General features: G+C 46.0%; 1 protein-coding gene across 30 annotated transcripts in view; it reads left to right on the top strand.

Moving 5' to 3' along the window:
* Positions 1-25898, top strand: part of SORBS1 (sorbin and SH3 domain containing 1) — a 184018-nt gene that overhangs the window by 56432 nt on the left and 101688 nt on the right. For 9 of the 30 annotated variants that reach the window (XM_019555741.1, XM_019555748.1, XM_019555743.1 and 6 more), the window contains exon 1: positions 19686-19820. The exons of 1 other annotated variant lie outside the window; for it this stretch is intronic. In XM_019555741.1, the coding sequence (XP_019411286.1) occupies positions 19789-19820 (32 nt within the window). In that variant the 5' untranslated portion in view covers positions 19686-19788. Of the gene's footprint in view, positions 1-19684; positions 19821-25898 lie in introns of those variants that run through there. 20 more of the 30 variants (XM_019555758.1, XM_019555752.1, XM_019555749.1 and 17 more) reach the window with 8 other exon arrangements.

Raw genomic sequence — 25898 nt, 5'->3', positions numbered from 1 at the left:
CTCCCCAGGGGAGAGAGGTGGAGGCCATCTCTTCCCAGCAGCTCGCTGCCTCTCTTGCCAAAGAGCAGGCTGTGGTCATGGAAGCCAAAGCCTTCCTAATGACACCACCTGTGCCCCCAGACCCTTTAGTCCCGCTCCCAAATCCTTGTACCGCCTCCTGACCTGGCCGGGAGCACTCCGAGCCATGTCATGGGTGCCCACATGAATAAGGAGCATGGGATAGTGGTCTGTGGGCTGGAGGAGCTTAGGGATCTTCTCCACAACGTCTTGGATGCGGTGCCCTGGGAAGCAGCAGACTTCCCGGGCTAAGGGATCGGGGTGGCAGATTGCCCCCTCAGTCCCCCTCAGGATGGAGTCTCTCATGACAAACACTTTGCGTTTTGTCTTGGGGAGAGCGGGGGTGGTAGCTACAGTTGAGCCTGTGTTGCCTGTGGGAGCTGGCAACTTAGTAGGCTCTGCTGGGGCTGCAAGAGATTTATTGAAACACCAAGGGAAATCCTTGCTCACACGGAAGCCAGTAGGAAGAATTTTTAAAATGTTTTATCGCTTCTAATTTTAACTTAAAGACAATGATTTTTCTCAGATAGATTAATTCTTTTCTGCAGATCATTCTTTTAACTATATGTTGTGCATATGGAAGGTGCTTTAACTGGAGAGACAAGTCCACATGATAATTTTTTCTTCTGAGTGGTTAAGCATGACTCTTACAGTTGGATCAACTTAAAATTTAGTTTTCTGTACCATACAGGTAGACATGTTTCTCTCTGCCTTGCTCCTCAAAGAATCAAAGCTCTGGATATCTTAGATTATTTCTGAGGCAGTTTGTCTGGATGGAAAGTCCTGGACCTGACATTGTCACCAGTTTCTAGAAAACCTAGTATAAAAATATTCTAGAATAGCTTGTTGGGGGGAACATGTAGCAGCACTACTAGTTGCACAACATTTTTTTGTTGTGATTAGCAAGATTAAAAGTAGACTAAAACTTGCATTGCATTCATTGTAAATGAGACATTTTCAATAATTTTTCTATTCTGGAACTGAACTTTAAGTCAAGCAACTTACCCTCTGGAGTTTTCATCTTGATATAGGGAAGTTATCCTAAAGCCCATAAAATGTAACCCACTTATAATAGAAAAACTTAAAATTCTATATGAGGTCTCTGTACCTTTTTATAAGTTGTTCCTTTCACGGTACCAAGCAGCTGACCAGTCACTGAACTCTTATGCAGTTTTTCTGAACAAAGATAGGTAGCACACAGTGACCCCTTACACAGACTAAGGTAACCACAGCAGCTAGGGTTGGGGTGTGGCTGCTAGGTTTCAGCTTGGCTCCTGGGATAGAGCTGCTCAGCACTATGTTGCTCTCTGACTGAGCAAACATGTTCTGATTTTTATCCTTATTCCTTGTATCTATTCTTATCCTCTCTGTTTTCTCTTTTTCCTCTTCCTTTTTAATCATTTTAATTTATTTCACATTGTCCCTTTGGCATCTCCTGGAAGGTAATAATAGTCATTGCTGTCCCCCTTTGGTCTCCCTGTTCCCAGACTCTCGGGGACTCTGTCTATCCTGAGAAGGCTTGGTTTTTATTTTATTTCCTCCCTGCCCAGCAGGCCTTGTTCTAGCCTGCATTTCTGATGGTGCCTGGGTAACTAGTTCTACAGATCCATTGGTGGCCAGGGAAAGTGTGGGCACCAGTCAGAACTGGTACTTGACCCATGCTTATAAGTACAGGTACTCGCTTAACGTCATCTCGGTTAACATTGTTTTGTTATTATGTTGTTCATCTATCAGAGAACATACTCGTTTAAAGTCGCACAATGTTCAGTTATAACGTTGTTTGGCCACCGCCTGCTAGTAGGTAACTACTGTGATGTAATTGGATTTACTTAACATCGCTTTGCTTAAAGTCACATTTTTGAAGAACATAACTATGAAGTTAAGCGAGGAGTAGCTGTAGTTTAACCTTATCCTGTGATCTTTTTTCCTCATCTCACCCCCCCACCCTGTACTTGTTGGGCATTTTACACAAACATCAGTCTGAGAATACAGATAATCCCTCTTCTGAGCCATAGTTGACTTCACTAGAGCCTGGGGTAGCACTGGAGTCATGTCTTTAGCCACCCCTGGAAGCCAGTTCCAACTGGGCAAGGAAATGGGTGTACCCTACTTTTGGAGGGCTATAGCATGCAAATCCCTTTCCCCTCTGTCAATGGTTACCATGCGAGGCAGCCTGTAGAGCCGTTCAGCATTTTGCCTGTAGCAAATGTATCCCCATGTGGTGAACTGGCTGACTAACGTGTTAAAAGTCATGCAATTTCTGATTAGGAGTAGTCAGTGAAGAACCCTAGATAGTAGGCCTGTGTGAAGTGGCTACTACTCACTTTTGGATTCAGATCCAGCCGACTCAGGGCTGAATCCATCTGGCCGAATCCAATTTGGAGATTCAGCTGTTGGCAAATCAGCCAAATCTCTGAATCACACAGGCCCCATCCCCTGCCTGCTCTCAATGGCTGCCCCACCCGGCCCCAACTCCTAGCTCTTTGGTGGGGGGGGGAAAAAGCCCCCACTCACCGGCTCCTGCACAGCAGGGGGCAATCCTTGTTTCCCCCCACTGCCCCACACCACGTGGGAGGACTCTGCCATGAGCCCCCGGACCCTCACCTGCTATCCCAGCCCCACCATGGCTGCCCCGCCCACCCCAGCAAGTGGCCCTTTAAAAACAAACATACAAACAAAAAACTCTGGATTTACTGACTCCTGCCTGGTGGCAGGGATCCCCGCTGCCCCTCACTGGCCCACACTGTGTGGGGGACTCTTCTATGAGCCTTCAGAAGCCCCAAGGCTGCTGTGGCAGCAGATGAGCCCGTTTTTTTGTTTTTGTTTTTGTTTTGTTTTTTAAGGGCCAGGAGCTGGGGTAGGCGGGGGCTGGGAGAGTGGGCAGGGGTTGGGGGGCTTGCGGCAGAGCCCCCCATGCAGTGTGGGTCACTGGGGGGCAGTGGGGATCAGCCCCCTGCCTGCCAGCACCCAGTGAGTAGGGGCTTTTTTAAACAAATGGAAGCTGGGGCTGGGCAGGGTAGCCATGGGGGGGTTAAGGGAGCAGGCGGGGCTCGGGATACTCAGGGGTACTGAGGGAGCAGGCAGGGGATGGGGCCTGGCAGGGGCCCCCCCATGGTCCCTTCCCCCCTCCTCCAGCCCCACCTCTTGTGGCGCCCTACTTATCAGCATGGAGTCCAGGTCCAGCTCCCTGCAGCAGTGAGCAAGGACTGCCCAAATCACTGAAGCTCTCTGAATCTTTTCTGAATTGATTCGGACCTTTTAATTGGTGCCCTGATTCTATTTGGATTCAGAGATTCCGCCACTGAATTAGGTTGAATCTCCTCCAAATCAGATCGTCACTCAAAGCTTTGCACAGCCCTATTGGATAGTTGCATTGAACACTAGAAGCACTGGCTCTAATACCAGCACTTGTAATTCTCCCTCTGAGTCTTGTAGGTATGTGGTATTATGTGATGGTTGCATGTAAAAAGAGGCGGGAATTGCTGGCAGAAAATCCTGACTGTTTCCACTGGTCCTGGACAACTCAAGCCAGCTAATTGAAGTGAGTATGTTTAATGCAGGGGGCGTTAATGGGGACTCAAACCCTGACTTTTATATTAGCAAAAAACACAAAGCCTTTACCATCTGGTTGTTTTAGCAAGATGTCCTACCAGGACTGGCTAGCAGAGGGCAACATGATTGCTTTATCTATCTTTTGCCAAGAAACCACATATTCCTATTAGACAAACTTGGCCAAAGTCCATGTGCATCCAAAGATCTGTCTAGAGGTACCATATTGTAATACTGCCTTGATGCCTTGGATTAGAAGTCACCAATCTTTTAGATGTGGCAGGTTAAATTTAACACTGGTAGGTCTTAACCTGATCTGCCACTCCCCCACTAGTGCAGTCCTCGTCTACCACATTGCTGACCAACCACCACGTTGCTGCCAGTATCCCCTGCCTCTAATCAGCCATCAATATCCAACTTTGTGACCTAGATGGAATCTGTTGGCAGGCTGGATCCAGCCCACAGACCATAGATTGCTGATGCCTGCCTTAAATGCAAAAATTATTGTCCCCAGCAAATTTCAAATGTAGTACTTTCACCATTGAAAGTACTTTTTATTTATTATATTTACCATGGGAACACCCAGAATGTTGAGTGCTGTGTATACTCACAGAAAACACAGATTGTGCTCTGTCTTATTGCCTCACTCTGACCAAATGAGTGCCATAATGTTTTTCTGCATAGGGCTATCTATGGTTGCAGCTTGTGATTATTGAGTCTCATGATATATGGTATGTTTTGACCCAACAAGAAGAGACGTAATTAGATTAGGATCTCAAATGTAATTGTAAAAATAAGTAAGTTTCTAGCCCTCATGACTGTGGAGAAATGCTTGACATCAGGAACTTGAGTCATCCCTGGAGGCTTGCAAAGCAGAGGGCAAAAGAAAAATCCAAACAAAAACCTCTAGGGATTTTTTTTTTTTTTTTTTGGTTTAAATCTTGTAAATTTGTAACCAATTCCATAATATCCTGGAGCCTGACTCTTTGTTTGTAAATGTCTAGGGCTGGGTGTGCTGCAGCTCATTGAATGTGTTTGTACTGTTTTATTCTGTTGGGTTGCTCCAGGGTTGGTAATGTAGTGTCACACTCTCATTAACTCCATGAGGTAATTCCAGTGCAAAGAAGTCGGTGCAAAAAGTATCTGGTGAAGGAAGAGATCAGATCTGCAATGGGAAGGCAGAGATAGGGGCTGAATCTCTGCTGTGGGGCTGGCTGGGCGACACAGGAAGGGCAGGGATTGATAGATCCTTGACAATATATTGGTGAAACTGATTTGTTTTCTTAGGAGACAGTGTGGGGTCCTCAGTTTCTATTTCAGCCTCACTCAGCTTGTTAGATTAAGCTCCAGGTTGAAGGGGAGCTGGCAGCTTGGAGATAAGGTTTGATCTTTCTACCCCAGCAAGGCACAAGTGCCTTAGGCTTTAAGGCAATCAGGACTCATAATAGAGAATGATATATTTTATTAGACCAACAAGATTTTTGCAAAAAAAAAAAAAATCTTTAATTGCAATCTTTTGGGCACAAACACCCTTCATCAGGTATTGGAGAAAAGTTTGTGAAATTTCTCCTGGGTAGAAATGAAAGTTCATATTTCATAGGATTTCACAGAGGAGTCAATAGATGGAAAGCTCCTCTGGGCAGTTGATTCATAGCTGGTATGAAGCCTCTCACCTTCTGTGAGGATCTGTGATGATGCAAATTACCTTGAAACAAAGGCAGGATCAAGGTCTCAGGTTTCAGGTGGTCACAGTTGCCTCCTGCTTGGGGAAAATATGAAGATTTCATTTAAAAAAATCAGCTAAAATTCAGTATCTTCCATGTGTCAGGTATCCAGGTTGTAGCCATATTGGTCTAGAGGAAAAGGCAATCGGGACTCGTAGTAGAGATGATATCTTTTATTAGAGGTTTTAAGGGCCTTTGTAATGCAACAAAATTGGCCTTTAAAGCGGCTTAATTGCCCTTTTGCGCTGCTTTAATGGCACTGTTATTTACACCTTCGGTGGCATATTCTGCTTTAATGGCGTTGCTGTTTACACAGTTTAAATGACTTTGTTACATAGCAAGGTAAAACCCATCTAAGGTATTTTAGTTTGCTATGTGACAAAGCACATGGACTGCTGGAAGTTGACATGCTCAGGGAAATCTGGGCCCGGTGAGCTTGCAGCCCCCTGCGTACTGTCCCCACCACCTTCTCCTGCTGCTAGCACACCTAGCCGCCCTCCTGCCATCTTGCCGCTCTGCCTGGGCGGTTCCTGGGTGGTCCCATGCAGTCAGAAGCCTGCGGGGGCCCAATCCTTACCTGCCTCTCCTGCAGTGGGAGGGAGAGCTGCCAGCGGCCTAAGCAGTCCCTGAGCTGCAGGGGGATCTCGGTGCTTCCCTGCATGGTGGTGCTGCCCCCCCGGTGGCAACTACCTGCTGGTAACTAGTCTGGGCAGTCCTGGAGGGTGCCACCACCACAGAGGGAAGTACCAGGCCCCACACATCTCAGGGGCTGTGTGACCCAGCGGCAGCTCATGCAGGCAGGCTTGACGGAAGAAAAAAAAGCACCGAGGAAGCCTGATCTCTCTTTTTTTTTTTTTTTTTTTTTTTTTAAGTCCCAGAGCCTGCCTGCCTGCTTAAGCTATGTGGGGCCCAGTGCTTTCCACCACGACTGTGGCACCCCCTGGGCAGCATCCAGGGTGGGCCGCTAGCAGGTGGGAGCTGCCTGTGGGACACCACAGCTACAGAGGGAAGCACCAGGCCCTGCGCAGTTCAGGCAGCCGGGCTCCGAGAGAGGGAGAGAGAGAGAGAGAAAAAAAAAAAGTTCGGGTTCCTTGCTGCTCTCTTTTGTTTTTCTTCTTCAGTTGAGCCTGCCTGCACGACCTGCCACCAGGTTGCACCCACCCTTGCTGCCCCTGAGATGCATGGGGCCCAGTGCTTCCCTCCATGGTGGCAGTGCCCCCTGGGACCATCTGGGCTGGATGCAAGCAGGGGGGCACCGCCACTGCAGAGGGAAGCACCAGGGTCCCCCACAGCTCAGGGACTGCTTGGCCCACTGGCAGCTCGCTCCCCTGTGGGAGAGGCAGGTAAGGATTGTGTCCTCTCACCCTTATACACGTGATGGGGGTTTAGTTTGGTTTAGTTCTCCCTACATTGAAACGGTGGGTTTTTAAAACCCCACCATTTCAATGTAGGGAGAACTAAACTGAACTAAACCTCCATTGTGTGTACAAGCACCCCATGAGCTGCACAATGAAACAAAAAAGTTTGGAGACGTGTTCAAGGACGAAGCACATTCTTTGAAACACAGGACCCTCTTTCTCTCAGCATGATGTCCCTGTCCAGTCCAGTTGGGGGCTATGTAATCAGGAAGTTAAAAGTCAGAGTACTATCAGAAGATTATTCCTTCTCAAGCACCATAGCCTCTCAAAGGACATGTACATGCAGGGAGAGGTAGTTAACATTGTTAGTTTGAAGCCAGGCAGGGGTGATCTAAGGTGCCGCTGTATCCTGCCTCCATACATGGAATACACTGGGGGAACAGCCTCCCCTGTCTCTTTCCCTCTCTACACCCTCCACCCCCTATATACAGTATCACTCTCAGACTTTAGCATTCAGGTCTGGGTAACTTATCTTCTGCAGAACTGATGCTTTTTCTCTGTGAAGTGCACGCACTGGAGCTGAGATTCCAGGATTGCATTTATCCCTTTCTGCTACACAGATCCCTTCCGGTAAGAGGCAAATGAGGTGGCTGTATCTAAATCTGCCATGCTGAGTGCACAGAAAGTGTTAGCATCATGTGAATGCTGTGCCTTTTATGAGACAGTTCCTTCTAGTGAGAAAAATCACTATTCAAGCTGCTGGGAGGATGTTGGTTTTAATTAGCCAGTTATTATAATAGGGTAGGGTGTTTTCAGAGCTGTGATGGTCCAAGAAATATGAGAGAAGTAAGGGATTTTTGGTGATTTTTTTTTTTGGGGGGGGGGGGGAAGGGATCCACTAAAAGGTATCACAGAGACCCCTTACCAGGGTTTATAACAATCAGCTTCTGCAGCCTCGCAAGCAAATGTGCTCAGCCTCACTGTTAAATAGGCATGACTCCATTAATTTTGATGGATCAGCAACATTTTAAATTAGGTCTGAATTCACCTCTGTGTCATCTCTACAATATCATTTTGCAGACTAGAAGCTAATATTTATTTGACCTAAAGGAGAGGCTGTGCTGTTAAGCATAGTCCCAAGTAAGAAGTTGCCACAAGAGGCCTTGAGCCTTAGAGACCTCTCTCTGAATTGCAGATCCTCCTGGTTTCCAAGAATTAGTAATAATTTGACAGTGGCTTATGCCAGCAGCAAACTGAAACATCCCCAGGCCAGCTCAGCTGGGTTGTGCACTACATGTACTCAAGCTTCTCGCCATCCCTGCCCAGGGGTGGGAGTACACAAGCACATGTAGAAGAGCCTGTGAAGGAGTTGGGATGATCTCACACCCTCTTAGGCCTTTGTATACCTCTCACTAGTTATATAAAGGAAAAAGAAATCAAGGTAGTTGAAGATATTTAGGAGCTGGGATGTATTTTGTTCTGGTATGAATTTTTTGCCAAGGAAATGGGAATGCTGGGCACTGCTCTTGTTCTGTACTGTTCCTCATATCTGTTTTTTACTACATAATTGTTTTTTACATACAAGGCAACACACTTCACAGATCAAATGTTTGCTTCAGCTCCCAGCCCAGGCATCTGGCATTCAGCTGAGATTAAACAGTTCCAAGTCTGACAATCTGGAGCGACGGCTTGAGAGGAAACGTCAGTGACGCAAATGGCTTGTTGGTTTGGTTGGTACAGGAGAGTTGTGCTTTGCTGGGGAAAGAATCTCCAGGATGAGATCTGCAAATGCTGCACTTACCTGTAATCACTATAGTGAGACACAGGAAGTGGTAAATGCTCAGTGGGTCCAAGCACATCTACTGTGGGGCTGTATGCTACTGCTGGTACCTTCTACTTCCTAGTCTTCCTAAGTGCCTGTGGGTGACCAGTATAGTTTAATGATGGAAGAGGAGGCGGAGGTGCTAATTCCACTTCCAGACTGATGGACCAAACGCTATGGGGCAAACAGCTCTGCATCCACTGCCTTTTTCAGTGTCCCAGCTCAGGGCTTTAAGTGGGCACTAGAAGGTTATCCTGCCCTGCATTATCTTCTCCATCCCTTTTACACCTATTGTGTGGCAAGGTAAGATTTCACCAGAGGGAGCTGATACCCGATATCTCACTTTAATTCATACTAATGTGTCGCGTCTTTCCTGCTAGTGCCGCCCACTTCAGAATGCCAGAATTAAGTAGTGCAAAGTTGTACTAAAGATCAGAGGAACAAAACTGCCCTTATAGACAAGTCAAGAGAGAAATTCTTTCAGCTGACATTTGGGAGCAGATGGAGAGTCAATGAGGCAGAGAAGCTGGAAGGGACAGTATGTTTCAAATATTTTCCTTAATGTCTTCTCAATCTGTTCTGAGATTCTAGCTCCCACTGGTTCCATGTGACAGAGCGCAGGATGTCGGCACTTGAGCACCACACATCTCCAGAGGAGAATGTTCTGAGGCTGACTAGGCTGGGCTGAGTGGTTTCAGTGGGCAGTGACGCTGTCAAAGAAGGAACTTACTGGTCTGATGGGCAAAACTTGCGTTTTGGTTGTGCAGCAGGACTGGGCCCAGGAGTGGCTGTGACACCCTCTGGTGGTCATTCAGCTTCTGCACCCATCCCAGCTCCCTTGATCTCCTTCCTTCCCTCTCACCTGCCATGCCTTATTGTAACTAGTCAAATTGATGGAAAGGGAGGCTGCCCTAAGATCCCAGAGCAAGCCTTCATCCATGCTCGCAGCTAGTAAGTCCCTCCCAGACTCCACAGGTCTCAGACTTGGCCCTCAGGTGCTAGGTGGGCCCTCTTGGTCCATCTGTGCTCCAGTACAGTAATTGTCTTAAGGGCCAATTCTGTGTCCTCTGACCTCCCCTACAGCCATACCTGTGTCTTGCAGGTGTTACATTTCTGTTGCTTTCCCTTGTTGGGGCTTTGGCCTTCTCAGCCTCTACCACTTTTTTCTTGCTGGCCTTGGCCCACTGCACCAAACCTTAATTTATTGGGAACCAACCCTTGTCTCATCCTCCCCAGTTTTGGGCTGCTGGTCCTCGTCTTATTTCTCAGGGGTGTGGGCACCTGGCTCTGGGATCACCCCTCCAGGGCTCGAGTCTTGCCCCTCTAAGCTGTGGGCTCTTGGTCCTTTCTACCCTTCGCAGCATTGTGGTTTGGCCTTCTTGGCCTCAGGCCGGCTATTTCCTCTCTTGGACTTTTGCTTTGGCCCTCTCAGCCTCAGGTCGACTGCTCTGAGCACCTGCCCCGGCAGGGCTCAAGTTGCCATATGCCTTGCAAACACCACTGGACCTCCTGCATCCCCTGAGAGTCCTTGTTAATCCACCGGTATAACTCAACCAAATAAGCCCACTGGCTACACCAGACACCTCATCTCGGCAAACAAATGCTATGAAAGGAAAAGCGCACTACTGCTTTAAGAAGATCGCCCCATCAGAGCAGCTCTCACTTTGGGAGCAGCCTCCACACCCTGAGCTCTCACTGCTTTCTGCCACTCTGCTCTGGTTAAAGGTCCCTCAGGTAGCTTTTCCCTTCCAGGGAGCTTCTCTCTCCAGCAGCAGCAGGGCCAGACTACCCTCCTGGCTCTGGCTCTGGGTTTATAAGCTCCCCCCAAGCTGTGCCCCTTCCAGTCAGATGGCTCCCCAGCCACCCCAGGGGTTTCTAATCAGAGCCTGCTGGATAGCTGTCTGAGCAGCTTGCAACGGCTGTTTTGACTGCTTTGGCAGTGCCCTTGTTGCATATAACAGGGCTCTGCCCTACTGCCGTACTGTAGAGCAGGGAGCACTGCAGTAGGCACTGATAGTCTCTGACCCATGACTGCTTGTTCATATGGGCCATTTTTCCTTCCACCTAGGCAGTTTTCTGTTGCATCTTTCCCCTTAAAGCTCCTAACTCCCTGTGACTGATTTTAACCAAGCTATCAGTTACTTGAGGAGTCAGGAAATTTTGGATGGGATTTGTAAGGCCATTTAATCAATTCTGTTCTGAACTCAGTTCCACCACAGACTTATTGCATGATCTTGGGCATGCCCACTTAGGTCTGTACTGTGCCATCATATTTTTTTAACATTCAGCACACACCTTTTCCCCACATTAGCCTCTCAGGATTGGGCTATGTGTATTAAACAGAGAAGCAGACTTTCTGACCGGACTAGAAGCACCCTGCATCATCCGTTGTATTACTATTCAGTCAGCTGAGGGAGTCAGTTGACTTATTACGTCATTGTTTGTTACTCCAGAGATTTGAACAATTATTTCTCCTTTTGATTGATCTGGATGTTCCACTAATCAAGTTGCCCTTTCTTAGGACAGTTTTGCTGTCTGTTAGCTGCTCTTTGTCTCTCACTTCCTATTTCATAGACCTTTTTTCAAAATCATAGATCCACCATGGAGACTAGTCTTCAGCAATACCTAGGTTTTCAGCTTTAGTTCAGCAGGGAGAATAAGCTGAAGATTAGGCTCTGTACCTGATGCGTGCTTCCAAAACTCTGGAAAAATCTTCTTCTTTTCTTCATTCTGTTTTTCAAAAACAAGGTACGTATTATATTCCAGGGCATGTGGTTGAGAGAAAATATGGCAGTAAGCCCCACACAACTGCTCCTGCTCCATGACTGTCACTTCTGGTCTTATACTCAGGATCCGTTTCTGGAGTGCTGGCCAGTGTTGGCGTGCCAGGGGGCTTCCTCACTACCTCACTTCCAGGGTTGATGCATGTGGGTGAGGCTTAATTTCTTTGGCAGCATGGCTGAGCATCCTATTCCTGTGATGTAGACTTACTCTGTCTGGTATTTTCAAAAGTGGTGTCTGAGATTTGGGACTTGGGTTCCCAGTTTCTGGTGCCCTGGGTCTGAGCACTTGCAGACCCTGTGAACCACAGACTGAGTTGTGAAAAAATCAGGCCCCTAATCACTGAGTGATTCCACTAGCTGTTTGTATAACAGGGAGGACACTTCCTCGCCCAGGCTGTTGCAGAGGTAAATGTGTAGTGCTCATGAGACTCTGAGCATGATGGAGGCTATATAAAGATTTATGCTGTCCTTTTCTGAACTGATGTGTGAACCTAAGAGTTCTAGTTCTCTAGATAGTTGCTCAGTCCATTAAGTCAGTGCTGCTTCTCTCATGCTTAAGCTTTGTTGGGGCCCACCACGACAGGTTAAAACCATGTAATTTTTATTACTTTTGTATGTTAAACTACAAGACACCAGGATTTGTAGTAGGATTGACAAGCATCCATCCAAGGGAAACTGCATGCAGTGGGAAACCACTACATCACCTTGTTCCTAGATGGTAATGGAGCAGGTCTACCATGAGCAAAGATATTTAAATAAATTCTGGACCAACCACATGTACCTCCATGTAACTTCCACCAATGGAGTTTTATCCCTGATTTGAGTGAATTACACTGGGTAGGGCTGTATATTGGGTATCTGTCTTTTTATACTATTGGCAAGCTGATAACAACTGACTGGGGCTCAGTATTTTATGTAGTGCATGACTTTTGCAGTGCTCATGATTTCTGGTAATTATCCCAAGGTCTCTCAGCTGTTGGGAGAGAGAGCCAGGGTGGAGGTCAACAGAAGGATTGGCCCAGCCTTTTCTTCAGTCCCTTTGCAAAAGTTGTACCATTTGTTCAGCATATTTCTCTTCTGCACCCTTGCATGTAGGAGCTGCCATGCTATGAGGATGTGCATTTAAGTTTGGTTGTGTCTGCTGCCTCAAATTCTCTCCTTTGCATTCATTAAGGGTTGGTAGGGGGTTAGGGGTGGAAAAGTGGCATTAAATTCTTCTTAAATCCTAAAGGCAATAGCTCTAAAACCCCAGGGCATGAAAACTGATTACCCTTCACATTCGCTTTTGGAGCTGCAGCTGTAATTGGTTAATGCCAGCCAGCTGGCAAGGACAGAGCCACGTCCAAACTTCTTCTCCATCTGGTGTTCTGGTCTGGGTCCATCTCTGTTAATGACTTATACAGTAAGTGCAGCAATCACAGCTGCTGAGACTTAAGAGCACCCACTCTTCTCTGTGGTAAAGCACATTGCTTTTTCGTTAGGGTGCTTTTATTACTAGGTGCAAGGGTGATGGGCAGCAGGCTGCCCTTTTCTGTATTTTGTATTTGGGAATCATTAGGTAGCAAATGAATCGGGAAAGGGTGTTCTTGGAAAAAATATCACAGCCTAGAAAAATATTCCTGTCTGCATTGTGCCTGTCAAAACTTTACTCTTCTGCTAGTTCTGTAACTTCTGCATTTCCAGATTCTTTTCAAAACACTCTGAAATAGTGCTGGGCAACTTCTCAACTGATCACATGCGAATGAGTTTCCAGCTCAGATGCTGAACCCAGAGTTTATCCAAAGTGCTAGAATCTTTGGACACTGTAAAATGGGTCAGGTAATGAAGCCTTCATTTGCACTAAGTTGTGCTTTATGCCTCACATAGTCCCATTGAAATCATTGGAACCAGTTGTAAAGGAAGGTACCATTGAGTGTGAGCAAGGATACCATTATCTGGCTTCTGGGTACCTGCCAGTCCTTAGCTAAGAGAAGCTGGTAAGAGCATTCTCAGCACTAAGTCCATTTCTCCTGAATTTGCCACCTCTATCAGTCTTCATCACTATAAAAGGTTGACCTTCAAAGGATGACCTTCAAGGACTTGCTCCAACATTTCCTGAGGTTGGCTGGCTGTGGGTAAATTGGTCTGTTCAGTTGGCACTTGTCAGCAAGTGATGCAAAGGAGCTGATGAATGAGCACATTTCAAGACCATTTCAACCTTTAGTGGCTAACCATAAGGCAATGAGAAGTAACATTTCTGGGTGTCTTACAGCAGTATAAAAAGGTTACATTGAAAGAGTCTTCTGCATTTCATTTGATGTTGTGGAAGTGTAAGAACTCAGTGTCTGGTACAGAGGAGTTTGACCTTTAATACAAAACCAGATGATTCTGAAAAAGGCCAAATGATACCACTTGTTGTCTTTATTCTAGAAGTGCATGGGAGATCCAGGTAGGGATTAGGCCCCCATTGTGATAGCTGCTGTACAAACACGGAACAAAAAGTCCCTGCCTTAAAGAGCTATAACCTAAGCATTTGTGAAGCAAGTCTGCAAATGTTTAACTTGTGACTCCAGCTGATGATCTGCTTAAACCTGAACACATGAAGATTGAGTGCTGGTAAGTAGCCAGCATGACAGCAGGTGCTGCTAAGACCAGTTAGGCTCAGGACAGACATTACACATAAACCGGTTTAAGTGATCAGAAACTGGTTTAAACCTGTAATGGAACAGATGTTCAGTGCACATAAGCCAGTTTGAAAATTGCTGAAAAGGTTTTGAGATGAGCCTGGTTGAATGTACTATCAGACTTAATTGATTTGGCTCAAACTGGTTTATGCAGTGCTTGCCACAGACCACTTGCTGGTTTATGATGAACCAGACTCCCTCAGCATCCTGGCATGCTCTTGGGTTGGGCAGGGCTCTCTGCTCCAGAGCAGGGCTGGCCCCTCCCTTCTGTGTCTTCCTGGCTTTTCCCTGCTAGGCAGGGATTATTCCTCTGCCTGTCTGCTTTATGCAGACACCTTGGCATTAGCTAGCAGACCACATGCTGGCTACAGCCTGTGCTATGGGAGAGACAAAGGCAGACAGGTTTTTTTGGAGCTGATCAACAGGTAGCTTAATGTCCTTCCCTGAAAATGCTGTATGAGAAGAGCTTCTTGCTCCCCCCTTTCTCCCTCACCATTCTCTGTGAAGCACAGATTTTTCCCTCCCTTCTGCTTTGGGAGAGGTGTCTGTGTATTAGCCAGCAGACCACATGCTGGGTCTGTGCTGAATTAACACTTCACTGGTAACCTCTCTTTGTTTTCTAAATGGGGCAATAAACACTGAGATAAGGGTAATAAATACTGTTATCAGCTCCCCCCTCAGCCAGGCTTGCTTGCTTGTCAGTTTGCTGCAGACGGTATATAGAAGTAGGGAGGGAGAGTGAAAAACTCTGTATCGTCAGCAGATGCATACACTGCACACGCCCACTTGCCTCAGAGTGCAGGCTGGCAACACTCGTCCCCCTTGAGCAGGGAAAAGGCTGGGACTGCAGGCATAGCTGAGGTTTACACCCCTCCCTAATCAGAGCCCTTCTGGGGCCTCAGTTTAGCTCTGGAAGGGCAGGGCTCCAGTTTCCTCAGTGCAGAGAGATTGTCTGTGTGGTTGGAAATCGGTTTAGCTTAGCCAAGTTAGACTAACCTGCAAAGGTTGAATCAATTCAGGCTCAGGCTTTTTGAATGTCTGTCCCTAGCCTTAAGGGCTGTTTCCAGTCCATCACACTGCTGGTGATCATTACCTTGTTATATGAAATGAATGGGAGTCTATGTGAAGTAGGTGCAGGCTGGCAAGAGAAGGCTACAGTCTGGCTTGTCATTATCTAATACTGTTTATAAAAGGTCAATGTTTGTTATTCTTTTATAGGAGGGTAACAGAGCTCCAGTTCTCTTGCCATCCAGGAGTTATTGGATACAGTGTGTTTGATCCTCCCCTGCCCTGCACTTGTACAAGGTGTGGGGTGGTAGAGATTATTACCTTGTCCTAATTACTGTGTTTTACTGCCACAATACAGTACAGCATGCCAGAGGGTGAATCAGGCCCTTTGTTGGAGGTGGCAGCAGGCCTGGGCCCAGGTATTTCGTGACTGGTGTAGCTCCCATTCTTTTCAGTGGGATTTACCCTCATGTAACTGAGTCTCTACTCTTCTCTTCTTCCCTGAGGTACCATGTTTATTAAGGAAACATACCTGTTTAAAGTACTTCTCTGCTTGGGTTCCTAAAGTGGGTGCTGCTTTCAGTCCTTAGATTGCAGCTAGGAGATTAAACAAGTGTATTTCCCTTCCCTGTCACTTGGGGAAGAGCCTTTTTTGCCAGCTTGTCTCTGACCTGCGCTTCCCTTTCCCACAGAAGGTCAGCTGGTTACAGGTTTCCTGCTGGATTAATGGTCAGATTACTGTAAAGAGGCCACTTCCCTACCTCTTGACCTCTGCTGACCCTGCATAGTTGCCTTGACTAGATATAGGGGCAAGAGTTCTTGCTTCTAAGAACGAGTCTGGGGTTTGGAGGAGGTTGGTGGGGGGGTTAGGAACGTGTTAAAGAGGGCCAGCAGAGGCCATCTCTTCACAGCGAGTGAAAAGCTTGGCATCTAGTGACTACCTGAACAGGACACAAACAGTGCTATGCTTCAGGTGCCTCTTGGGCCGTACTGCTTTTACAGTAAGCTGCCTACCAGATATATCAGGGTGCCAGCCTTAGTATTCTAAGCATCACATGACTGGGTTTTGCTGTACCAGGCTCCAAAATCCAGTCTCAGTTCTGAACTACCTTAGAGATCCAGGAGTTTGGAGCAGCAAGGTCCATTTGGGCTCATCCCTGATTGCTCCTAGGGGTCTGGGAAACATTGAAATCAGAATGCATGTGGATTTTTGGTAACCAGCTAGAAACACAAACAAGGCTTGTTGAGGTTTGCAGACAATTGAATGAGTCTCTGCTGATTTATAGTATTGCATTGAAGTTGAGTGAAAGCAATATCTGTAACTGAATTTAACATTGCAATTTTAACCCCAAGAATTCAAAAGGAATAGAATTGAATTTACAGCATTCTACACTGCTCTGGAAGTGTCAGGGATGAGCTCCCCTTCTTTTCCTGCTAAAGAAGCCAATTTGCCCCTTCCCAAGTACTTCCTCCTGAGATCTCAGGAACCGGTTTTCACCAAGCCCCCACTGTGGCACAGAACTTGGTAGTACCTCTTCTGAAACAGTGACCTGGCACCTCCACTGACACTGTGAGGGACCAGATGCACAAGAAACTGTGATACATCTGAGGGGAGTCATGCATGAGTAGTTGTCTAAGGCAGTCCTGGTATGAAGGGTGCTATTCCTGCAATGAACTTTTCTGCCTGTTTTGGAACTAAAAGCAAAACCCATTCATTCTAGAATTGGTTTTGCATACAACTTTAATTGGGGAGAAGAGGCTCAGTAGGTGTAAGGATAGTTTAATGGTCAGGAGAATAGTCTGGATCTTGTGCCAGCAAATCCTGGGCCTGCCAAAGATTTTTCTGTGCAACTTCTGAGCGAGTCTCTGTCACTCCTGACATGTTTGTTGCTGAAGAGCATGCACCACTTCTCTGCTTTTGCTTTGCACAGGTCAAACCTGGAAATGAGGCAGTACCATTGCTGTCAAGATCTGTCTGGCACTGCCTCATTTTGAGACTAGCGTGTGTGAAATGCCATGGTTCTGGGTGGTACTTTTAAGACTACTACAGAAGCAATGTTGACATGCCCTTTAACTTTCTGTTCCTCATGTGTAATAATAATATTAATAATACACTTCCCTACTGCATGGGATGTTAGGAAGGCAAACAACATTAAAGGTGAGGTGCTGTCCCATGCTTTAATTACACCGGTGGGCTTTTAAATTGAAGCTACTACTGGGTTAGTTTTTATTATTGAAGCTTTGTTGCAGGATGTCTGCCATTGTTGCAAAGTTTTGCACCTTATCTTCAGGGGTGGCTTTAAACATAGCAGAGCATGTTTCCTGGACTAGTGCAGTAACCTTAGTAGCTCAGAGCCCACCATCCTTGGTCTTTTAATGTGTATGGTAGCAGTACTCCAGAGGAAAAATGTACACAACTTTCTCTCCCCTTTTGGGGTCCCACCTGATTCAGAAGACCTGGTTCATTAACTCTTGGCTTGAGGCCCTGCAAATTCTAAACCAAGGAAATCCAAATCCAGCCTAACCTGTTATCTGAACTCCTCTGAACCTTGGCTCTGGATCCAAGCCTTGCCTCCCTGGCTCCTCTCTATCTAGTCTGTGTCACTCATGACTCCTCTTGCTGTTATTTTTACACAGAGTACTCTCTTGACATTTTAATGGTGTTCATTTTTATTATCTGAAAACAAACTGTCAGAGGCTTGTTTACAAACCCTTGGTACGCAGCAGACAGAGAGGCCTTCCGGCAGGCAGGCATTCTCACGTGGTTAGGCACCAGAAACAGACTTGGACAAGAGGACCAAGATATCTTCTGGTGGGTCTCCTATCTTGTAGGGACATGTAAACAGTGTGCAGTTAATCTAATCAGAACTGCCAACATATGCACCGTTTATTTTGGAAACTGTGTGTTCCTTTTGGTCAGTCTTCCTGCTTTTGTTGGTGCAGTTGGTTTGTTTTGCAGAGGGGCCACAGCCGGGGCTGACTACTCAGAATGCAAGTGTTTTCCTTGATCCTTTAGATTGACTGTAAAATATGCCTGAACTAACTTCTGAATCCCAACGTACATGGAGCTCAAGTTGTGTACAAGCGCAGCCCAGATCCAAATTTCACAGTGAGCTGAATCCACACAAAATTCCAGATCTAAGCCTTTTTTTCTACTGCTTGCACATTTGAAACCAGATATGAATTTTTGGGATTGGAATTCCCTTTAATACTGGCAATAACTGATGACGCATATTTAGTACATTGATACACTGACCTTCAGATGTGCAATCAGTTCTTAAGTACGTGGGTAGACCAAAGCTGCCTCCTAACCTCTTCAAATATGTGACCCAATTTATGAGACCAGGACTTTAGGTGTCCATGATGATATTTTAATGCTGCATTTGACGGGAGGTTGGTAATGGAATTCCAGAAGATGGGTTGGAAAATAGAAATAGGCTTTAGCTATCGTGAAATTGGCTCTAGATTTCAAACAGGCCCTGTGTTGTATATGTACCTATACATACAGCTTGCAACTTGCTGCATTTCTTTTCCTTTCTTGGCCAGTGAGACAGTTCTTTTCCTTTCTATCAGGCCCTTGTGAGATGCTTGCCTTGTCATAGTTTGTGCACGCTGTATTATGCGGTGGCCTGCAGCACTTCAAATTTCTCCAGATCCTAAAACTGGGGCTCGGTAGCAGGTTTGACCCTATGCAGTTGAATGGGAGATGAGCAGGAGCTGCAAAGGCTTTCTGGAGACCAGGACTTGAGAGCCTCTTCTGCAGTATTAGCACTGGTGCCTGAGTCAGTGGCTGAAATCATTGGACTGGAATGCATAGTCTGGCGTAGTGTATTTGCCAGGTTTGTCTTGACACTGATCTTCTGGGTGGCCTTGGAGAAGTCACTTATAGGAACACAGCCCTCCTGGGCTCTTTGTTGCCTGTGTGCATACACTTGAAGAGTTGCTGCTCAGAGAGAAGAGGGGTGTGGCCCTACCCTCCTGCCTCAGTACCTGGCAGATCAAGGCTGTTGCAAGAGAGGTACTCACTACCCTCGTCCAAAGGCTGACACTGCTCCTGCTGTATCGTGCGTCTCCCTCCAGCAGGAATCCTGGCTCAGCCAGCCTCTTCTAAAGACCCTTCTCTTCCCTAGGCACCGCGCTGTGAGCTCAGACTTTATGGCTCCCTCTGCCTGATATATTTCACAGGAGTCCCCATGGAGCTGAGCCTTTCTTTCTCTCTCAAGCACATGATTTCTCTGTGTATCATGTCAAGTATTTATACTACAGACCTCAGTCTGCCAATTGCGGGAACACAAGCCAGCTCCTCTCATCCTAGTCATTGAAACAGGATCTCTGGCTCCCATAGACGCACGCTAATGAAAATGTAACGAAAATGTTCTCGTTGACAGGCAGACGCTGCCTGCCTGCCCCCCCTGCGCACGGCAGTCTCCATGTGCTTCACCAACTATTTTTGTAAAGGTCTGTCCCTCGTTTGCCTTCCATCCCCCTCCTGCTGCCACCCCCTCCCCATGCTGTATCCGCCTGAGCACCAGATCTGCTGGAATAGTCCATGTATGCATGATGTCAGAGGTAAAGGAATGCAAGGCAGGCTGGGAGGAGGCGGTTGATTGTGAGCAAGCCTGGTGACAGGATGACATGACTAAGAGCCAGCTGGCTAATTAAAGCACAGAGGTGGGAGGAGCAAAGTATTTAAGGGTGCCAGGGAGGGTGAGGCCTCCCCAAACTTCTTACACTTCAGTGAGCCAAGCAGCAGAGCAACATAGAGCAAACCTTTGTTAACCCTTTCACTTCTCGCCTCTGGTTAAACCGGGGAGGTGCCAGAAAATGGCACCTTTAACCGAAAAGCCTGATTCAAGGTAAGGATGCTACTGTCTGATTTCTGACTACCAAAATGCCTCCGGTGCTTTGCATCATTCCCAGGCCTTTGTGTGGTACTGGCCTTGGATGAGTGCAGTCTTAGCTTGCACCAGCTGGGGTGACATTCATTACTTTGCAGATCATCTATCTGTGGCTAAGCATCAGTTAGAAGAGAGGAGTTATCCATGTATTTTTGAAAGGGTTTCACGTTGCCCTGCATTCCTGGAGATGGACAAGTCCTGACCTCCATTTTTTCTTCCTTTCTACCGAAGTACTAGGGAAAAGGGGAGTTTGCAAAATTTGTGTATTTATTTTAATACTGGCTTGTCACTGAATTTAGAGTGATAGGCACAAATCTGGGCTTTTGCCAATTTTAATTTGCATCTTATGCTCAAGTGTTTTGAATCTTATCTTTTGCTTTTATTAATTATCTTGGGCAATTCAACTAGTGTGGGTATTAAACTAGAAAAATGAAGAGAATGGGCATATAAAGTGGTTTTTGAGGGTTATGCTTGCTATTCCTGAAGGCACTTGGAATGTGAGATCAAATTTGGCATCTGCTTTTAGCATTTCAGATCAAGATATATGTGAAATATTCTTCCTAGGGCCTTTCTACCACTGGGCGTATGCATAGCAATTACAATCTCAATTAGAGTCTGTAAATGACATCAGATCCAGCATCGTCCAGTGGACAAAGCCTAGGATTAAGAGTCAGGACTTCTGATTCTGTTCGCAGATGTGCTGCTGGCATGCTATGTGCTTTTGAGCATGTCACTGTGGCCACTCGTTTGTGTTCAGCTAGAGTTTGTGCCAATCACACTGGCTACAAAAGCCAGCACAACCAGCCCCCTGGGGGAACAGACCCAGCAGAGTGACTACACTACACCTCCTCTGCAGTTCCTGGCATAAGAGTATGTGACCCAGAAGAGGAGAGCACATCTAGAGTTACCGCTGTGCATTAGTTAAACTTGGATTTTGCAACAGGTTGTTACAGCTGTACATGAATAAAAGCAAACTCTTGTGATGCTTTAGTTTATGCTGGAAAGGACCAGATTATTCCCTTTTTGGTTCCTATCTTCCCTTCAATCCTGTACCAGCTTAGCTGATTTTAGCTGCGGTTAGAAATTGAGGCCTGCATCTCCCATCGCTGTATGATGCTGCCTTATTGCTTACATGCCTACCTTATGTGCTGCTGAATTTGTGAACATTTGTGTGCAGTGCTTTGAAGAAAAACGTGAAGTGTTAATACCGGTCCCCAATTAAAAAAACTCAGTACTAGTACCTAACAGTTTTCACAGTCTATGATCAGAGATACCAGGGATCAGTGCATAATCAGAAATGCATTCCCCATACCTTAGACAGTTAGGGAGCTTGGTATCATCAGATGCTGCAGTGCAGTGACTGTTCCTATTCTAAGACACCACTTGTTTAATTTTAGGTGGCAGTATTATTAAAGAGTTGCTTTATTCATGCATCTCGCTGCAAATCTTAACCTCCCCACTCATGTTTGCAGGGAGCTGGTGTCTGTATATAAATGTTGTAGTTTAGGCCAATCTCTTCTTAACATTTTGACAATGACAAATGTTTTTACTCAGATTTATTTACTGTTTCATTTGTTAGTAGCTATATAACTTGAAAGCTGCCTTCAACATTGTTTTACTGCACAAAATTACATCATGAGGAAATTGATGGACACTTTTGGGATTATCTAATCTATTGTGTTTATAGTGTGCCATTCAGGGTAGAAAACAGGCAGTTTATTATGTATCTGTGTTTCTGGAGAGTTGTTGCATCAAAATTCTGTGGCCAGCTGCATGACTCCATGGCTTTAGCGCTGCAAATAATTGGGGTTTCTGGAATTTGCAGCCATGATTGTGTCCATTCATTTGGAACAGATGTTCTGCAAAATCAGAAATTCCCCCAAATTCAAGGTGCCCATTGCCATAAGCATAGTACAGGAGTCTCTAAATTGCACACGTATTCCAACCAGCTTGGGCCAAATGAGTCCATTGTATACAGCTCACATATTTTCGCTGAGCTGAAATGTAAAACCAATAACCTCTGAACACTAGGCCTGTGCAAAATGGAAAGTATTCGTTTCAGATTTGGATTTGGCAATTTGGAGGGACAGTGATTCGATTAGGTGATTCGAATCACTGTCCTGATTCTATTTGGCCGAATCTGAAGATATTTGGCACCAAATTCTATTCAGCCATAGACTGTACAGGCAGGCAGTGCTAGCAGGAGCAGCTGGGGGAGCAGCCAGACAAGCCCTGGCTTGAGCTGGCAGCCCTGGGAAAAGGCGCAGCTTGTCTGGCAGCTGCCCCCCCCCCCCAAACGGGATGAGGCAGGCAGTGCTGGCAGCCCTGGGACAAGCCGCAGGGGCTGGAGGGAATGACTGGGGAGCTGGCAGATTGAACTGGGAGCTGGGAGGAAGCCCCTGTTTGTTCCTGGAGCCCCTGATCTTTCCCCCCAGCTCCTGATCAGACCCCCAGCTCCTGTGGCTTCTCCTGGGGCTGGCAGCACTGCCTGCCAGCACTGCCTGCCTCGCCCTGGTGGGGGAGCCACAGGTTGAGCTGGCAGCCCCAGGAGAAGCTGTGGGGGCTGGGGGGAATGATTGGGAAGCTGGGGGAAATGACCAGGGGCTGGGAGAATAAACAGGGGCTTCCCCCCAGCTCCCAGTTCAATCCCCCAGCTCCTGACCATTCCTCCGAGCTCCCCATTCGTTCCCCCCAGCCCCCACAGGTTGAGCTGGCAGCCCCAGGAGAAGCTGTGGGGGCTGGGGGGAATGATTGGGAAGCTGGGGGAAATGACCAGGGGCTGGGAGAATAAACAGGGGCTTCCCCCCAGCTCCCAGTTCAATCCCCCAGCTCCTGACCATTCCTCCGAGCTCCCCATTCATTCCCCCCAGCCCCTGCAGCTTTTCCTGGGGCTGCCAGCCCTACCTGCCTTATCCTGGTGGGGGGCTGCTGGCTCAAGCCAGGGTTCATCCAGTTGCTCCCCCAGCTGCTTTTGCCAGCACTGCCTAGTGCCTGCCTGTACAGTCTATGGCTGAATCTCCAAATCTCTCCAAATCTTTCTGAATCAGTTCAGAGGCTTTGGATTCAATTTGGAGTGTTTGATGAGTCTCTGAATTTCATCTGGATTCGGAGATTTGGCTGCTGAATTGGGCTGAATCTCCTCCAAATTGAATCAGCTACCGAAGCTTTACATAGCCCTACCAAACACCTATGGTAATTGTGGATCCCATAATACTTTTTGAAGGAACAGGGTGTAAACCTGGAGTCATTAACTTCATTTCCTCTCATAATTCCGACCGTACTGAAATTCTAGTTATTACATTCTCCCACAGCCTCCGTAAGATTAGGTACCCTGACCTGTTCATTGTTGCTATGTGCTGTTCCTTGTTTGCTGATACCACCCCAAAGTCGGCAGCATTTCAGGTACATAGTGTTTTCCCATATATAGACTGTAAATCAGTGTAAATTTGCAAAGTGTTTTAGGTTCCTATGTGATTGGGGTTGAAACAAAACCTCAGAGCTCAGTAGCACCAGTTTTTTGTTGGGTTTTTTGGGGGGGTGTGGGGGTGTGTGTATGTGTCTTGGAACTCAGTTATATATAAACTAGATATTACTAAGATCAAACCCAAAGCACTATTTTCTTTGTCTAATGTTTGTCTGATATGTTACGATATGGTTGGTTGGTGCATGTGGAGGTCTGTATTTATATAGAAACATGGTTTAAAAAATACAAGCCTCTCATGCTAGTAAAGAGAGCAGCCATATTTCTTTAACAGATCTACTGCTGTAGGTGATGGGTTGTACTAACAACTACTGCTATAATTGTCTTATTTACCTGCAAGGTGCAAGTCCCGGAGCAGTCATGACAGGATCAGAGTAAATCGATGCTTAAGTACCCTAAACTAAAATCTGTTGTCATGGGCAGCAGTGTTTTCAGTCCTGGAGGTACCAAGTAAGCAGAAGACTCACATAAGGAAGCTTTTATCAGGCTGCACTTGCCAGCTCTGCGTTCAGACTATTCAGTACAAAACAAACCATTGCCTCATTGCTTTCTGCTCTGTTAGAGTTTGAGGGGACCTGCTGGCTCAGGGGAGAAGGGATCTTTTTACCTCTAGACCTCTGTCAGTGCAGTTTGATGACTTGTTTTACAGAGGCCGCTGAATAACTCCTGTCCATTTATTTATGGAAAGGCTCATACCCATCCAATCTGCTTAGTTTTATTAGTGTGTGACTGCTGCTGGATTTGTTAAATTGCCTCAGTAAGCAGGACAGAAAAGGAATGGAGCATGGACACTGAACTGATCTCACACCTGCATGCAGCTCTCCCTTTTCAAGAATTGTGCATAGTTGGTGATGATGTAGGCAAAGCTTTGCTCTTTTGATCTCTGAGACCAATAATTTAGTCTGCAGAGTGGTCGATCTGTGACAGTTTTTATCTGCACAGAATTTCCTTTCTTAGTCCAGGGTCTCAATTATTTTCATTGTAATTTTTATCTTTGATTTAATGGGCAGGAATGGCAGTATGTAGAACTGTACCCCATTGCTTTGAATATGTTTAGCGTAGCCTAGCAAAGTGAGTGGGAGCACTCATTTTGAGTGTTGAGTTGGGAACATGCTTGTTCTCTAAATACATCGGGGGTAAACACCAGGGAGGAAGAATAGATATTTAAACTAAAGGACAATGCTGGCACAAGAACAAATGGATACGTCATGAAATAAATTTAGGTCTGAAATTAGAAGCAGACATCTGTCTGTCCATAACCGGAGTGAGGCTCTGGAATAGTCTTCCAGTAGGAGAAGAGGGGGCAAGAAACCTAATCAATTTGAAGGTGGAATTTGATAAATTTATGAGCAGGATTATATGATGTAGTTGCCTGCAGTAGCCGGGGCCTGGATTTGCTGACCCTGAATGTCCCTTTCAGTCCTACTTTCCTATGCCCTGACCTTGTACTGACTTAACGTGAGTTTACTCTAACAAACATCACTGAAAGATGACTTCACCCAGAAACATCTCTTGAGTTCTTCAAACAGCATGTTCAAGTTTATATTTCCTATTCAACTTCTGTTACACAGTACAGTACAGCCCTGGTAATTTGTGCAAATGATCAGCATGGCCATTGCATGTTGCAGTGTTTTGCAAATTAAGAACTAGACAAACATGCAGCATGAAAGAAATTGCAAGAATACAGTATGCAAAATATGCCATGTTCATTTAACCAGTTGTAGTTTTCATTATTCGTGATAAGATTCACGATATGCCAAAATGTGTTCTGTTTTGGAGTTTATTTTATAAGTCTTATGAAATCCTTGCTACTGTATATCTGCTGCTTTAATGTTTAATGAGAAGTGTGGGGTGACTCATATGTTGTGTTTAGAATTGCAGAGTTCTCTGGTATAATTCATAGTCCTTTTTAGGCCATTCATTCTTGGGAGTTTAATGCCCTCTGAAGGAATGACAAGATGTTCTTTAACCCTTAGAAGGAACATGATGATCAACCTACTTCCTTTGGTATTTCAAGGCAGAAGAGAACTGTCAGTTTTGTAAGAGAGCTGATGGTCTGGGTTGAGTTGAAATTCTCTCCAGCATTTTAGGGTTGTGCCTGAAGAAGGGTGTTTGTATCTGCAAGCTTACAAAGAACAATTTTTCCAACTATTTAGTTGGTCTAATAAAAGATAACACATGTACCCAAAGAACCTTGTCTGTCTATCTCCAGTATCTTGAAATTCTTCTCTTTTGCTTCATTTTCTTTTCACCTGCTGTTCAATAAAAGAAGTAGGTATGATTCAAGAAGATGATGAGCACACTGCTTCTGATGAAGCAGTGCTCTTAAGCACATGCTTAGCTTCCAGCCAGTGGGACTGCATGCATGCTTAGTATTCAAAGTGATTTCAGATTAAACATGTAGTTAAATGCTTTTTTGGACTTGGATATCCAGGTTGTAGCTGTATTGGTCTAGAGGCAAAAGGAATCAAAATTCATGGAGAGAGTGATATCTTTTATTTGACCAACTAGATATTTACAAAAAACATTACTTATTTGTAAGCTTTCAGGCACAG

The sequence above is a fragment of the Crocodylus porosus genome, unplaced genomic scaffold, assembly GCF_001723895.1.
Source record: "Crocodylus porosus isolate Cpor-Errol unplaced genomic scaffold, CroPor_comp1, whole genome shotgun sequence".
Lineage (NCBI taxonomy): Eukaryota > Metazoa > Chordata > Crocodylia > Crocodylidae > Crocodylus > Crocodylus porosus.
This window is presented reverse-complemented; position numbering and strand designations above follow the sequence as displayed.